Source organism: Trichomycterus rosablanca, chromosome 4 (genome assembly GCF_030014385.1).
Source record: "Trichomycterus rosablanca isolate fTriRos1 chromosome 4, fTriRos1.hap1, whole genome shotgun sequence".
Classification (NCBI taxonomy): Eukaryota; Metazoa; Chordata; class Actinopteri; order Siluriformes; family Trichomycteridae; genus Trichomycterus; species Trichomycterus rosablanca.
The window spans coordinates 23,298,100-23,313,420 of record NC_085991.1 but is presented as its reverse complement, the minus strand read 5'-3'; the positions used below and the strand labels follow the sequence as shown (position 1 = coordinate 23,313,420).

The following is a 15,321-nucleotide window of genomic DNA, read 5'->3' as shown; positions in this document are numbered from 1 at the left end:
CCTGCGCGACCCTAATTAAATGAGAGCTTAAGAAAGTGAGTAAGTGAGAGTGAGTGAGTGTATTAAATAATAACATTTTTGGAATCTTCTACATTAGCACATGAGCATATGAACCTAGTAATGCTCGATTGTTGAAACACTTGGGAACTGGTCTCAGCAGATAGTTGGATTGGCGCTTGCAGCACTCTACCGCAGGTTAATTTCCAAACATTGAGAAGGGCCTTGATGTGTCAGATGGTTGCACTCTTGTTTTTTGTCTTCTCTTGATGTTGGAATAGAGGAGCACAGAAGTCAGACTAATTATATGCAAGCAGTGAAGAGGTTGGATTCTTTATGTGCAACCGAATCTAGGAGGGTTCTTCAAAAAGTTTCCACAGTTTTTATTTAACACGTTTCTACAGTCACCAACTTTTTAATGCCATCAGCAAAAAATGTTTTTGGTTGAGTGTGTAGTCACTGATGCACCACTGCTTTCACATCATCATCTCATGAAAATCTTCTACCCCTTAAAGCTTCTTTGAGCATCCAAAAAGGTGGAAATCACTCACTTACTCTGGTCTTAACCAGTTATCCAATTAGGGTTGCAGGGGGTGCTGGAGCCTATCCCAGCTTTTCAATGGGTACAAGGCACACATTAACACCCTGGATGGGGCGCCAGTCCATCGCAGGGCAGACACACACACATACACACACCCCTTCACGTACAGGGCAATTCAGTGTCTCCAATTAACCTGACTGCATGTTTTTGGACTGTGGAAGGAAACTGGAGCTCCCGGAGGAAACCCACACAGACCAACTCCGCACAGAAAGGACCCAGACCGCCCCGCCTGGGGATCGAACCCAGGACCTTCTTGCTGTGAGGTGACAGTGCTACCCACTGAGTCACCATGCCACCCACGTGGAAATCAGATGGCGCTAAATCCAGACTATAAGCTCTCTCTTAGTCTCTCAGACACGATCAATTATTACTCCTCTCACCCTCACAGTTTCCAACCAAAATATAAAAGTGCTGAAACTTTTTAAAGATCCTTTTAAATCATACATTCAAAACTTTACCTTGGCCATTGGTAGTCTCTAAATGCTGAAGATTTAACCTGAATCTACACTTGTGGTTAGATTAGAATAAATTATGCGAATAATGGTGTAACATTCTGAAATCTTCTGAAACTTCTAAGCTCTGTGTCTGAGTAAAACACAAACTGAACTGAGCTCATTGAACTCTTTGAACTCTAACTACAGCAGCTGTCACTTACTTGGGAGGTGTGGTTTTTGGTGGATGTAGCCAATGTAAACAGAAATGTGATTCTTACCTCAGCCCCACTACAAAGATTAACCATTTGTAGTCACTAGATGGTGCTCTGGATTTAGTTTTGACATAAACATGCTAAGCTTGGCTTCTTTAACGTGAAAATCATTTTTAAAACTTGTTTAGGTAAATAGTAACACTCCTAACAAAAATATACTTGATTAGGCATGCAATACAGTGGTTCTTCAGGTTTATATGTCATTACTGTGGCTATTGGGCAAAACATAATTTCTTATTGCATATTTTGATTTAAAAGAGAATACACAAAAAAGAGGAGGTTGCCGCTCAGGTGGCGCAGCAGTAAAAACACACACTAGTGCACCAAAGCTGGGATTTCAAATACATAGTATCAAATCTCAGCTCTGCCATCTGGCTGGGCTTAGCAGTCACATAAACAAAGATTGGCCTGTTGTTCATATAGGGGTGGGTTATAGGGACTCCTCATAACTGATGCGACTGCAACCTCTGCTGGCTGATTGATGGCGCCTGCACTGAGGTGGGGATCCTGGGCGGATCAGGGTGTGTCTCTCCGTACACAAGGCTGATTCGCATTTACGTACTCGCCTACTGTGGGTGATAAAATGCATACGGCTGCTTACCACGTGTCAGAGGGGGCGTGGGTTAGCTTCATTCTCCTCAAATCAGAGCGGGGGTCGGCATTAGTGGAGAGGAAGTGTGACGCAATCGGGCAATTGTCCGCACTAAAAAGTCGGGAGAAAAAGGGGAGAAAATGCATAAACAAAATATAAAAAAAGAGAAGGATAACAATTATAATAATAATAATAATAATAATAATCACATGTATCAGAACAACAGAATAAAACAATTGTTGGACTGTCTTTAGAAAAATTAAACCTAGCATGTTTTTTTTTTTTTTTTCATTTTGGGTATGTTATGATTCCGATCCCAGATTTGGAGTCACTAAAGTTCAAGATGCAATGTGAGTCAGTTTGAGCTAGTAATGTTTTAAAGTCCTGTGGTGATTGACAGCCCTAGACGAATGAGAGTACATTCTGTCTTCTGTCTTCTGAGTTTCCTTGTGGCATTTGGGGTGATAAACATCTGTGTGAATTGCTTCATTGCTTCGTTTTAACACATCCAGCAGACTTTTTGGTGAGAGTTACTTTCTCTGTAAATATAATCATATGTTTTTGTTCTGGTAATGGGTCATAAACAGCTTAAGAAATTAGCTGTTCTGTTTAGGAGACAGTGACTGAGTTTTTGGGCCACTGTTATTTTTTTTTTATTTGACTTCTACAACCCCTGGCAAAAATTATGGAATCACCACTCTTGGAAGATGTTCTGTCAATTGTTTAATTTTGTAGAAAAAAAATAAATCACAGACATGCCACAAAACTATCATTTTTCAAAATGTCAACCTTCTGGCATTAAGAAACAATAAAAAAAAGAAACAAATATAATAGTTGTGGTCAGTCACAATTGCTTTTTTTAGATCAAGTAGAGGAAAAAAATATGGAATCACTCAAATCTGAGGAAAAAATTATGGAATCACTCTGTAATTTGCAGTTTAAAAACAAATGGGAAGGTTGTAAAAGGGAAGCATACTGGTAGACCAAGTAAGACATCAAAGCATCAAGATAGAAAACTTAAAGCAATATGTCTTGAAAACAGAAAATGCACAACAAAACAAATGAGAAACAAGTGGCCGGAAAGTGGAGTCAATGTCTGTGACTGAACTGTAAGAAATCACCTAAAAGAAATGGGATTTACATACAGAAAAGCCAAACAAAAGCCATCATTAACACCTAAAAAGAAAAGAACAAGGTTAAAGTAGGCTAAAGAAAAGCAATCGTGGACTGTGGGTGACTGGATAAAAGTGATCTTCAGTGATGAATCGCGAATCTGCATTGGGCAAGGTGATGATGCTGGAACTTTTGTTTGGTGTCTGTCCAATGAAATTTATGAAGATAACTGCCTAAAGAAAACATGTTAATTTCCACAGTTGTTGATGATATGGGCCTGCATGTCGGGTAAAGGCACAGGGGAGATGGTCTTCAATAAATGCCAAAGTCCACATTGAAATTTTGGACGCTTTTCTTATTCCATCAGTTGAAAGGATGTTTGGTGATGATGACTTCATTTTTCAAGATGATAATGCATCTTGCCATAGGGCAAAGGACGTGAAAACTTTCCTTCAAGAAAACATATAATGTCAATGGCATGGCCTGCAAATAGTCCGGATCTCAATCCATTTGAAAATCTCTGGTGGAAATTGAAGAAAATGGTCAATGACAAGGTTCCAACCTGCAAAGCTGATCTGGCAACAGCAATAAGAGAGAGTTGAAGGCAGATTGATGAAGAATACTGTTTGTCATTAGTTAACTCCATGCCTCAGAGAGTTTAAACCATTATAAAAGCCAGAGGTGGTGCAACAAAGTAATAATGGTGCAGTGTTTTCTAATGATTCCATAATTTTATCCTCAGATTTGAGTGATTCCATATTTTTTTCCTCTACTTGATCTAAAAAAAAGCAATTGTGACTGACCACAACTATTATATTTGTTTCTTTTTTTATTGTTTCTTAATGCCAGAGGGTTGACAGTTTGAGAAATGATAGTTTTGTGGCATGTCTGTGATTTATTTTTCTACAAAATTAAACAATTGAAAGAACATCTTCCAAGAGTGGTGATTCCATAATTTTTGCCAGGGGTTGTATATTAGGGGGCTAAATAATGTCCTGAATTTCATCCTTTACAGTTTGACTGTGTCATCATGGTAAAGGATCCAGACAGGATGACTGGCATGTGGAAGGTTGAAGACTGCGGTCAGAAACTAGGTTTCGTGTGCAAGAGAAAAATTGGTAAGTTGAAATAGCTGCAGCCCATATAAAATCTAACTTTATGACTTTAAGAGGACAATTTCATTTCACTTTTGCCATTACTGTGTTTTTGATCTTACCAGACTCTCAGATCCAAGTTCCAGCAACAACAGTGTCACCAAGGACTTATCTTAAACTAGGAAATAATTCATATAAGATAAACAGTGAGAAGATGAGCTGGGATGAGGCCAGGAGGCAGTGTAAGGCAGACGATGCTGACTTAGCCAGCGTGCTTGACTCCATTACCCAGGCTCTCATCTCTCTCAGGATGCTCAGACTCAAAGAACCATTGTGGATTGGACTTAACGGCAATATTGTAAGCAAACAAATTAAAAATGTTTGTTTAAGAAGATTAAAATTATATTTGTTTATTAATTGCAACATTAGTTTCATATCTGGCACAGCAGAAATAAAGCCTAATGTAGAAAACAAGAATTACAAAGGCACTTCTGCTTTCTAATCTAACTGTTTTAACATGAAAAAGTTTTACCATTTTATTTATTTGGACTGAATAATAAATGAATGTTTAAAAGATGTTTAGAGATGCTGTTAATGTATGAAAATTAAAAAAAAAATTCTTATAGACAGGTGGACGATATCGCTGGGTGGACAACTGGTTGATGCGCTATGCTAAGTGGGCACGGGGCGAGCCAGCGACAAGCCGTGGCTGTGTGTTCATTGACACAGATGGTACATGGAAAACAACAAAATGCAGCAATACCTACTATTCTATATGCAAACACTCATCAGGTACGCCATTTTGTAGCTTGTACATTTTATAACTTCTAATATGTAATCATACACCAATCAGTCATAACATTAAAACCACCTCCTTGTTTCTACACAGAAGCACTTTGTAGTTCTACAATCACTGACTGTAGTCCATCTGTTTCTCTGCATGCTTTGTTAGCCCCCTTTCATGCTGTTCTTCAATGGTCAGGACCACTACAGAGTAGGTATTATCTGGGTGGTCATTCTCAGCACTGCAGTGACACTGACATGGTGGTGGTGTGTTAGTGTGTGTTGTGCTGGTATGAGTGGATAAGACACAACAGCGCTGATGGAGTTTTTAAACACCTCACTGTCACTGCTGGACTGAGAATAGTCCACTAACCAAAAATATCCAGCCAACAGCATCCTGTGGGCAGCGTCCTGTAACCACTGATGAAGGTCTAGAAAATGACCAACTTAAACAGCAGCAATAGACGAGCGATCGTCTCTGACTTTACATCTACAAGGTGGACCAACTAGGTAGGAGTGTCTAATAGAGTGGACAGTGAGTGGACACGGTATTTAAAAACCCCAGCAGCACTGCTCTGTCTGATCCACTCATACCAGCACAACACACACTAACACACCACCACCATGTCAGTGTCACTGCAGTGCTGAGAATGATCCACTACCTAAATAATACCTGCTCTGCAGTGGTCCTGTGGGGGTCCTGACCATTGAAGAATAGGGTGACAGCAGGTTAAAAAGGTATGTAGAGAAACAGATGGACTACAGTCAGTAATTGTAGAACTACAAAGTTATGAAACATATCATACAACAAAGTCAACTTTAGTTTAACACAACACATTTATTTCACATAGCAATTTCACTTATCTGAAGCCTTACCTCCAAAGTCAAAATCTTAAGTTTTTAGAGGATCACTATGCTATGATGAGGCTAAAAATTATGAATCATACCTTTTGGTATGCAAAAATGAAATTAATTAATTGTGACCTTTATTTGCAGATATTGCTCCCACTGATCCTCCTCAGTTACCAGGACGATGCCCAGAACCAAAAAAATCCAAGACATGGGTTCCCTTCCGTGGACACTGTTATGTTTTCTTTGCCTCTAGGAGTGAGAACTGGGCTCATGCTACAGTAGAGTGTATGAGAATGGGTACGTTGGTCTATTTCAAACAGAAATTTGTCAATTTGTAGCAAATGTGGTGAAAATTGGACCATGTTAGAGCAAGTTACTCTTTTTTAATACATCAGGGGTCCAGATGTTGTGCTCCAATTAGCAGGTAATGCAATTTTTAATATGCCAGTGATTTTGTCTATGTACAGGTGCATCACTGGTAAGTGTGGAGGATGCACTGGAATCACAATTCATTCAACAAAATATTGAGATTCTTCATGATGAAGCCAAATCTTTCTGGATAGGCATGCATCGCAGCCACGCAGGTCTGAAACCTCTTTATATAAAACTTTCCACAGCTAGTGTTGCTTCCACATAATTAACCTTCTGTGTATTTCTGTGTGTGTATGTATGTGTCCTTTTCAGGTGACTGGATGTGGATTGATCAAACAATTGTTGACTACACTAACTGGGCAACACGTTCACCCTCTAGCCATGGTGACTGTGTGGAGACCAGATCTGATAGTGGCGTTTGGTTGAATTCCCACTGCAGTGGCTACAAGGCCTACATCTGTAAAACTCCCAAAGGTAAACCTTACAATGGTCCAAACAAACGTATGATATATCGATAATTAGTCTAAAACAGGTGTATTTTACCTGTAAGTCACTTTATAAAACTAATCATCTGTTCCTCAATGATGAGCGCTTTTGTGCTTAGTACTTTAAACATGACATTGATAATGTCAACACTGGCCAGCAGTAGTCATACTGACAACATCACATAGAGGTCGCTCTTTATTAATAATACCATTTTTTAAAAATGGCTCAGTGAGTAGCCAAAGTCCAAAGACATGCAGTCAAGTTAACTGGATCTATTATAAGAGTGTGAGTGAGTGTGCGTGGAGTCCTGTGATGGACTGGTGACCAGCTTGGGGTCTTTCATACCTTTTGACCAGTGATCAGACCCACCGTGACTTTAGGATAAAGCAGTGGTAAAACAGACAATAAATGAAATAATGTTTTTGAAATGGGATGCTCAACAAGAAATGTTTCTAGATCATTTAAGCTATAATGCTCCACAATAAGCAGGTAAATTGGTAACAGGTGAGGAAATCCTGATTTGGTATAAAAGGAGGGTCCACCAAAGGATCAGTCTGTAAAAGCATTTGATGAGTTATGACGCACCATGTTGTGTTAACATTTACATTTTCAGCATTTAGCAGACGCCTTTATCCAAAGCGACTTACATTACTGTTACAGTATACAGTCTGAGCAATTGAGGGTTAAGGGCCTTGCTCAAGGGCCCAACAGTAGCAACCTGGCAGTGGTGGGGCTAGAACCATAAACCTTTGGATCACTAGTTCAGTACCTTAACCACTAGGCTACAGCTTGCACAGAGTTAAACCCTAGGAGAAAATTGTCAGTCAGAAAAAAAAGAGTTCAACTTCTCAATGCAAGATTTGTCTTTCACCATCTACTGTTCATAATATTGTGAAACAGTTCAGAGAATCTGGAGAGATCTCAATCCGTGTAGGGCAAAGCTGGAAACCACTGTTGAATGTGCATGGCCTTTAACAGCTCAGACATTTTATGAGAAACTGTCGTTACTGTGATAAATGTAGACACATGAGCTAGGGGTGCTTTAGAAAACCATTGTTACTTAACACAGTCTACTGCCACATTATAAAAGCAACCCCTAAATTAGAAAAAATTGGGACCGTGAGAAAAATACAAATAAAATAATGCAGTGTTTCTTACATTTACTTGACTTTTCACTTTTATTTAATTGCAAACTGCAAGAACCATTTCAGGCCTGCATCACATTAAAAAAGTTGGGTCAGGGCAATTTATGGATAGTAATGACATAATGATGCGATTTTAAACAGGTGATGTTAACAGGTGATTGTAATTATGATTTGGAACAACAGCAGTATCTATGACAGGCTGAGTCTTTGAGGAGCAAAGATGGGCAGAGGATCTCCAGTTTGTAAACACATGCTTTATTACTATTATTGGATTATTGAAATCCTTCCTCAAAGAAAGATTGGGAGGGATTTGCATGTTTTCCCCTCTACAGTGCATAATATAATTAAAAGATTCAAGAAATCAGCAGTTTCAGTGCAGAAAGCTTAAGGGCGCAAGCCTAAAATGAACCATCCTTCATTGCTTTGACAAAGTTTTGTAAGGCACTACAATACAACTTCTTTTAAGTGTAGTTAAAAGAAATGGCAACATTACTAAGTGGTAAATGCTTTACCATTTAAACTTTTTGGAATGTGTTGCAGGCCTGAAATGCAGGAATGGATGTTTATTAAATGAAATTAAGTTGATTAGACAAAACATAAAATATCTTGGTTTCATAGTGTCTGCAATGAAATAAAAGTCAAAGTAAATGTAAGAATCACTGCAGTGATTTCTTGTAGACATTACATTTAGTCTGACTGGAGTTTTAGTATCTCTATGCTTCCTAATAACCATGCTGAAGAATTCATAGTAGTTAATAAAGTGTATACTTTAAAATCAATAAAAAATTAAGAATTAGTACTTGAATGATTAATAGTATTTTATCTAACATTAAGTACACACTCTTTTGCAGTTATACCACCAACTGAGAAACAGCCAGAAGCTAGTAAGTACAAAAAGTCTTTTATTTTAATTCTGCTTCATATTCTGCACATACTGTATCAACCTTTAAAACCTCACCACACTGAACAATCAGTACGAAATAATAAACTTACATTTATTAAACTTATGATTCTGAAGTAATAAAATTTATGCCTTCTTCTCTGCAGAGCCGAGTGTGGATAAGGCCCCCCATGGCTACGCTGGCATTGCTATAGGAGTGGTGCTGGTGATAATTGCAGTGGCAGGACTTGCTGCCTTCCTTTTCTATAAAAGGCCAACTATACCAGTGGTTGGAGAATGTACATTCGATAACACACTTTACTTTAACAACCCCGGTAGATTCACCAAAAATGTGGACACCAAGGGACTGGTTGCCAACATTGAACAAAATGAGCATGCATAACACACCCACACACACACACACACACACAATGAAACAGAATTTTGTTACTAACAAGTCACAAAAAGGTAATAAAGATGTATACACAAGAATTCTTCTTGCTTGTACACAAGCTGCTTCTGCTTTAAGACCAAGATGTTGAGAAAACACTATAAAGTAGATGAAATCTGACTTATTGCTTATAAATATTTTATTTTCATTTTGTGTCATCACTATGTAAATGCTCATAACTGTATATCAATGTATCTTCTTTAAAGCTGTGATTTATTGTTCTTTTTTAATGATTTTACTGTAAATAAATATCATGTTATATTATTATGTTAACTGGCTACCTTCTTTGATTTATGACACACATACCACTTATAATTCAAGTCAGGAAAGTTTTTATTTGCAAGCAGTGATATGCTGTGTTCATTTTACATTTCCATCAACCGCTTTACAGAGATGGGGACTCACTATAATTAAATAACTAATACATTTCCCTTTGACCTTTGTGTTGGGTCAAAAAGACATAATAAAGCATCTATATGTCCTTGTAAATAAACTAAAAACAGCTAATCCACAAATTTCCTACAGGTGTTGAAAACAAACAGATAAACAGAAAGTATCCAACACTTATAATAAGGCCAAACAATTAACCAAAAATCTCAATGGAATAAGGCATACACAGTAGAACGTAGCTCATATTTCTTATGTATATTTATTTCTTCACAACCCAGTTCACAGTTTAAGTTTAGTGAATGTTTATCTGAAATCTTCTGCATGCAACTGCTTTGACAGTCTGGGTGGCTCATCATCATCACTTGGCATAAATTCAAATTCAGGAAAAAAAACCAACCTGTGTTTTGAAAGAAGGATTTAAGTAAACGGCACAATTTCAGGATGCTTATACTCAGCAATACAAAGATTTCACTATCAATGCATGTAAGACATACAAGACATACAGACACATACACACAATTTTTTATAGCTCCACTTGTCCTGACTGCATGTCTTTGGTGTGAGAAAACTAGAGCACCTGAAGGAAACCCATAAGGACACAGGACCACATGCCAACTCCACACAGAAAGGACCCTGGCTACATGGCCAGGAAATCGAACTCAGGTGCTCCTACCTATGTGATGACAGCACTAACCACTACACCACAGTGCCGCCAGGTTTCACATCATAAGCACACTTTATGAAAAGGTATTATTATTAAAATGTAATTCAAAAAAGTTAATGAGCAAATAATGGTGAATAAACTTAGCAGAGATTAATATAAATGAAGTAAAAAGGTAAAACTTAAATGTTGTCTCACTTGCTCTTTTACTCACCCTGCGATAGAAGCATTTAGGGACTGTGGTAGCCTAGTGGGTAGAGCTTTTGGCAGTCACTGTTAGGCCCTTAATCCTCTCTGCTCCAGGAGTGCTGTACAATGGCTGACCCTGCATTCTGACCTCAGCTTCCAAACAAGCTGAAATATGCAGGGAAAACATCTCATTGCACTGTACATGTGAGTATATAAAAAAATTAAGGCAATCAGTCTGACCTACGTTTATAAGCCTATTTCCACCACCTGGAGTATAAAAAAGTCAGGAGAAAGTCATTTTTTATCCCATTAGTTTTTTTATTAGTAAAAATGTACTCTTTTATCTAACTGCTGCCTTTTTGAAAAAGGGGCTAGATACGTACCAATATAACATAGCCGGGGCTATATAACACAGCTGATAAATGGGAAAAATTGCATACAATAATAATTTTTAAAAATACATTATATTACAGTAATAAAACTATTGTAACGATTGGGCTAACTTAACAAGAGAGGGGCAGACACACATGCAGGGATGTTTTGCAAAGTTTAATAATAACAAAAGACAAGTCAAGGTTTTACACAAGACATGACCTAAGCTAACAATGCTAATCTAAATGCTAAAGCTAATCTAAACACACATAAACAAAGCTAAAGCTAAACATGAATCAGACTAAGAAGACAAGGACTTCTAAACATGGACCGGAGCAAACAAACTGGAGCATGAACTAACAAGAAGCGTGGACTGACAAGACAAGAGCGTGGACCGACAAGACAAGAGTGTGGACTGACAAGACAAGAGCGTGGACCGACAAGACAAGATTGTGGACTGACAAGACAAGAGTGTGGACTGACAAGACAAGAGTGTGGACCGACAAGACAAGATTGTGGACTGACAAGACAAGAGTGTGGACTGACAAGACAAGAGTGTGGACCGACAAGACAAGAGTGTGGACTGACAAGACAAGAGCGCGGACCGACAAGACAAGATTGTGGACTGACAAGACAAGAGTGTGGACTGACAAGACAAGAGTGTGGACTGACAAGACAAGAGCGTGGACTGACAAGACGAGAGCGTGGACCAAGAGCATAGACCAAAAGCAAGTTCAAAAGCAAATTAGTCTCTGCTATCGGATCCACAGCTGCTTGCCTAAATGCTCTAACACATGACCTAAGCTAACAATGCTAATCTAAATGCTACAGCTAATCTAAACACACATGAACAAAGCTAAAGCTAAACCTGGGCCCTAAGCTAATGCTAAACATGAATCAGACTAACAAGACTTCTAAGCATGGACAGACAAGACAAGAGCATGGACCGACAAGACAAGAGCGTGGACCAAGAGCGTGGACCAAGAGCGTGGACTGACAAGACAAGTGCGTGGACCAAGAGCGTGGACCAAGAGCATGGACCAAGAGCAAGTTCAAAAGATGAGACAAGAGAGTGGACCGACAAGACAAGAGCATGGACCAAGAGCGTGGACTGACAAGACAAGAGCGTGGACCAGGAGTGTGGACTGACAAGACAAGTGCGTGAACAAAGAGCGTGGACCAAGAGCGTGGACCAAGAGCGTGGACTGACAAGACAAGAGCGTGGACCAAGAGCAAGTTCAAAAGCAAATTAGTCTCCGTGATCATTATCAAGAGACCAATCATAATGCTTGAAATTTTGAGATTGGAAACAAACACTCCTCCAGCATGTGCTCCCAGAGAGAGGGGCGTGGCACATAGGAGCACTCCAGGAGCAGAGAGGCTGGATTCGTGACATAGAAATGCCAGTCATGTATGATTGCAGTCCAGTTTTCACGTTCACCCATATTTCTGTTATTGTTTAGTACACCTCTTTAAAAGTGGTATACTTTATACTACATCGCCAAAATTATGTGGACAGCATTTGCTTTTCTGGAGTGAGTCTGCTGAAATTTGTGCCTGTTTAGTCAAAAGAGCATGTGTGAGGTGAGACACTGATGTTGGATTAGAAGCTCAGAGCTCTGTGCAATTCCAGACATCCCAAGTCTCCCGGAAGTTCCCGCAAGTCAGATATAATCTCCCCTGGAATCTAGAACGAGCGGCCAAGAGAGCACACACACACACACTCAGGCGACACAGACTTTTTTCCCAGATCACGTATTAAATCCATTATCTGATATACAATCTAGCGCACTGTGTAGGGAACTTAAATCAATTGTCTAATATACTGTCTAGTGCACTATGTAGGGAACATAAATCCGTTATCTGATATACAATCTAGCGCACTGTGTAGGGAACATAAATCAATTGTCTAATATACTGTCTAGTGCACTATGTAGGAGTCATAAATCCGTTATCTGAAATACAATTTAGTGCACTATGTAGGGAACATAATTAATTATGTAATACACTATCTAGTGTACTATGTAAGGAACACAAATCATCATCTAGTTATACTTTCTAGTGCACTATGTAGTGAACATGAATGTGTTATCTAATACACTATCTAGTGCACTGTGTAGGAAACATAAACCAATTGTCTAATTCACTATCTAGTGCACTACGTAGGGAACATAAATTCATATCTAAAATACTATCTAGTGCACTATGTAGGGAACATAAATCCGTGATCTGATATACAATCTAGTGCACTGTGTAGGAAACATAAACCAATTGTCTAATTCACTATCTAGTGCACTACGTAGGGAACATAAATTCATATCTAAAATACTATCTAGTGCACTATGTAGGGAACATAAATCCGTGATCTGATATACAATCTAGTGCACTGTGTAGGAAACATAAACCAATTGTCTAATTCACTATCTAGTGCACTACGTAGGGAACATAAATTCATATCTAAAATACTATCTAGTGCACTATGTAGGGAACATAAATCCGTTATCTGATATACAATCTAGTGCACTGTGTAGGAAACATAAACCAATTGTCTAATTCACTATCTAGTGCACTACGTAGGGAACATAAATTCATATCTAAAATACTATCTAGTGCACTATGTAGGGAACATAAATCCGTTATCTGATATACAATTAAGTGCACTTTGAAAGGGAACCTAAATCCGTTAACTAATACGCTACCTAAAGCATTATGTAAGAAACATAAGTCTATTATCTAGTACACTATCTAGTGCACTAAGTAAGGAACATAAATTCTTTGCTAATATACAGTCTAGTGTAGGGAACATAAATCTATTATCTTTCACACTATCTAGTGCACTATGTAGTACAAATTAATGTCTTTGTGACACGAACAGTTAGCTTAGTAGCTCAGTTAGCAGCTCCTAAAAGTTCTGTTATCACCCATATCCTTTGGTGTGTGCGAGAGGTTTTTTAGTTTTTCTTTGGGGGGTCGGGGTCGAGGTACCGGTCCGGGGGTACCTCCCTGAAATGAGTTTTTGCAACTTGGGATGCAATTCTCATGATTTTGTAATGGGATGTCCATTACCTTATATAAGTTCAGTAACAAATACATTTGAGTTCTTTCTGTTTTTCCACTCTCTTACTCTCTTACAGCCTACTTGATCTCCCCTCAGTCTTGCTAAATGAGGTTAATACTGCCATAGTAACCACTGACCTAAGAGACTAAAAAAGTGGCTACTAATCCATTGTGAGGGACTCAAGCATATTTGCTCATAATCGTTTTACACATGCTCTAGACTTTTTCAGAAAATCTTTTGTATTTTTAGGTGAGTGTGTTACTGGTTTTGGCACTTTTATTTCTGTATATCTGTATATCAAAGTTACTAATAACATGTTTATTGCAAAATTACGTAACATGAAAAAAGGTCTTTTATATTAGGCTTGTCTATTAGAAAATGTGGAGTAAGCAAAACTAAAAATATTGACTTACTGTTGATTACAGAATGTTACAATTAAAATGCAGATCTGAAAGTCATTGTGTGCAAGTTACTCCAAAACTCAGCATGTGGGACATGGTTTATTCAAGGGCAATGTTCAGTTTCCCACAGGTCTCTTTCATAGCTTTCAATCTATGAGTCTAAAACTAATGTCTCCACCAAAAATAATGTTTTCATGAGCATACAGAGAATCTCTTAGGTAATAATTAAAAATCTGAAGAACATTATACACTGATCAGCCATAACATTAAAACCACCTCCTTGTTTCTACTCACTGTCCATTTTATCAGCTTCACTTACCATATAGAAGCACTTTGTAGTTCTACAATTACTTATTGTAGTCCATCTATTTCTCTGCATGCTTTGTTAGCCCCCTTTTATGCTGTTCTTTAATGGTCAGGACCCCCACAGGACCACCACAGACCAGGTATTATTTAGGTGGTGGATGATTCTCAGCACTGCAGTGACAATAACATGGTGGTGGTGTGTTAGTGTGTGTTGTGCTGGTATGAGTGGATCAGACACAGCAGCACTTAAATATGCAATAATAGGCAAACAGAACAGAGCAATTACTTTAAAAGTACTATACACCAGCTTTTCACAACCTTTTTTTGCATGGTTTCATATAAGATATAATTTCACGGACAGGCGGGGGCTCACAAACGATGTAAAATGAGCTTTTTTTTGCTGCAATGAGACGCTGCTCCCACCTAGGGGTGACAGTAAGATGATAACACTCGAAATAGAAAAAGTGAAAACTGCTTTCTAGTGATTTCTAATTATTTATTCTTTCTGTGCGGCCCACGGACTAATACCGGTCTGCAGCCTGGTGGTTGGGGACCACTGCTATACACAGTACTGATCTCTGCCTAAACTCAGATACTCTACTTCAAACCGAAAAAAGAGAATAGTAAAGAAAAGTATGATAGAGATTTTACTTTTATGAGCAGAGTTAGAATCAGGGTTAATGGAGTGTCTGAGGGAGCTCATTAGATGAGAAGGGGCCTCTCCGTCCTACTGTTGTAACCTAAGCCATTCACAATGCCCAATGAAAAAAAAAGGTCCCCTCTACTTTCACCTCCCCTTATATCTCTCTCTTTCTCACATGCTTCAGTCTCTCACTATTCCTAACCATTCTCAACCCTGTATTTTTGTCTGT

General features: G+C 38.5%; 1 protein-coding gene across 1 annotated transcript in view; it reads left to right on the top strand.

Moving 5' to 3' along the window:
- The window catches only part of mrc1a (mannose receptor, C type 1a), a 48,639-nt gene extending 39,397 nt beyond the window's left edge, over window positions 1-9,242 (top strand). The window contains exons 24-31 of the mRNA XM_062993096.1: window positions 4,025-4,127; window positions 4,229-4,461; window positions 4,730-4,895; window positions 5,883-6,035; window positions 6,206-6,322; window positions 6,423-6,584; window positions 8,593-8,625; window positions 8,789-9,242. Of these exons, the coding sequence (XP_062849166.1) occupies window positions 4,025-4,127; window positions 4,229-4,461; window positions 4,730-4,895; window positions 5,883-6,035; window positions 6,206-6,322; window positions 6,423-6,584; window positions 8,593-8,625; window positions 8,789-9,024 (1,203 nt within the window). The 3' untranslated portion in view covers window positions 9,025-9,242. The remainder of the gene's footprint in view (window positions 1-4,024; window positions 4,128-4,228; window positions 4,462-4,729; window positions 4,896-5,882; window positions 6,036-6,205; window positions 6,323-6,422; window positions 6,585-8,592; window positions 8,626-8,788) is intronic.
- The last annotated feature ends 6,079 nt before the right edge of the window (window positions 9,243-15,321 follow it).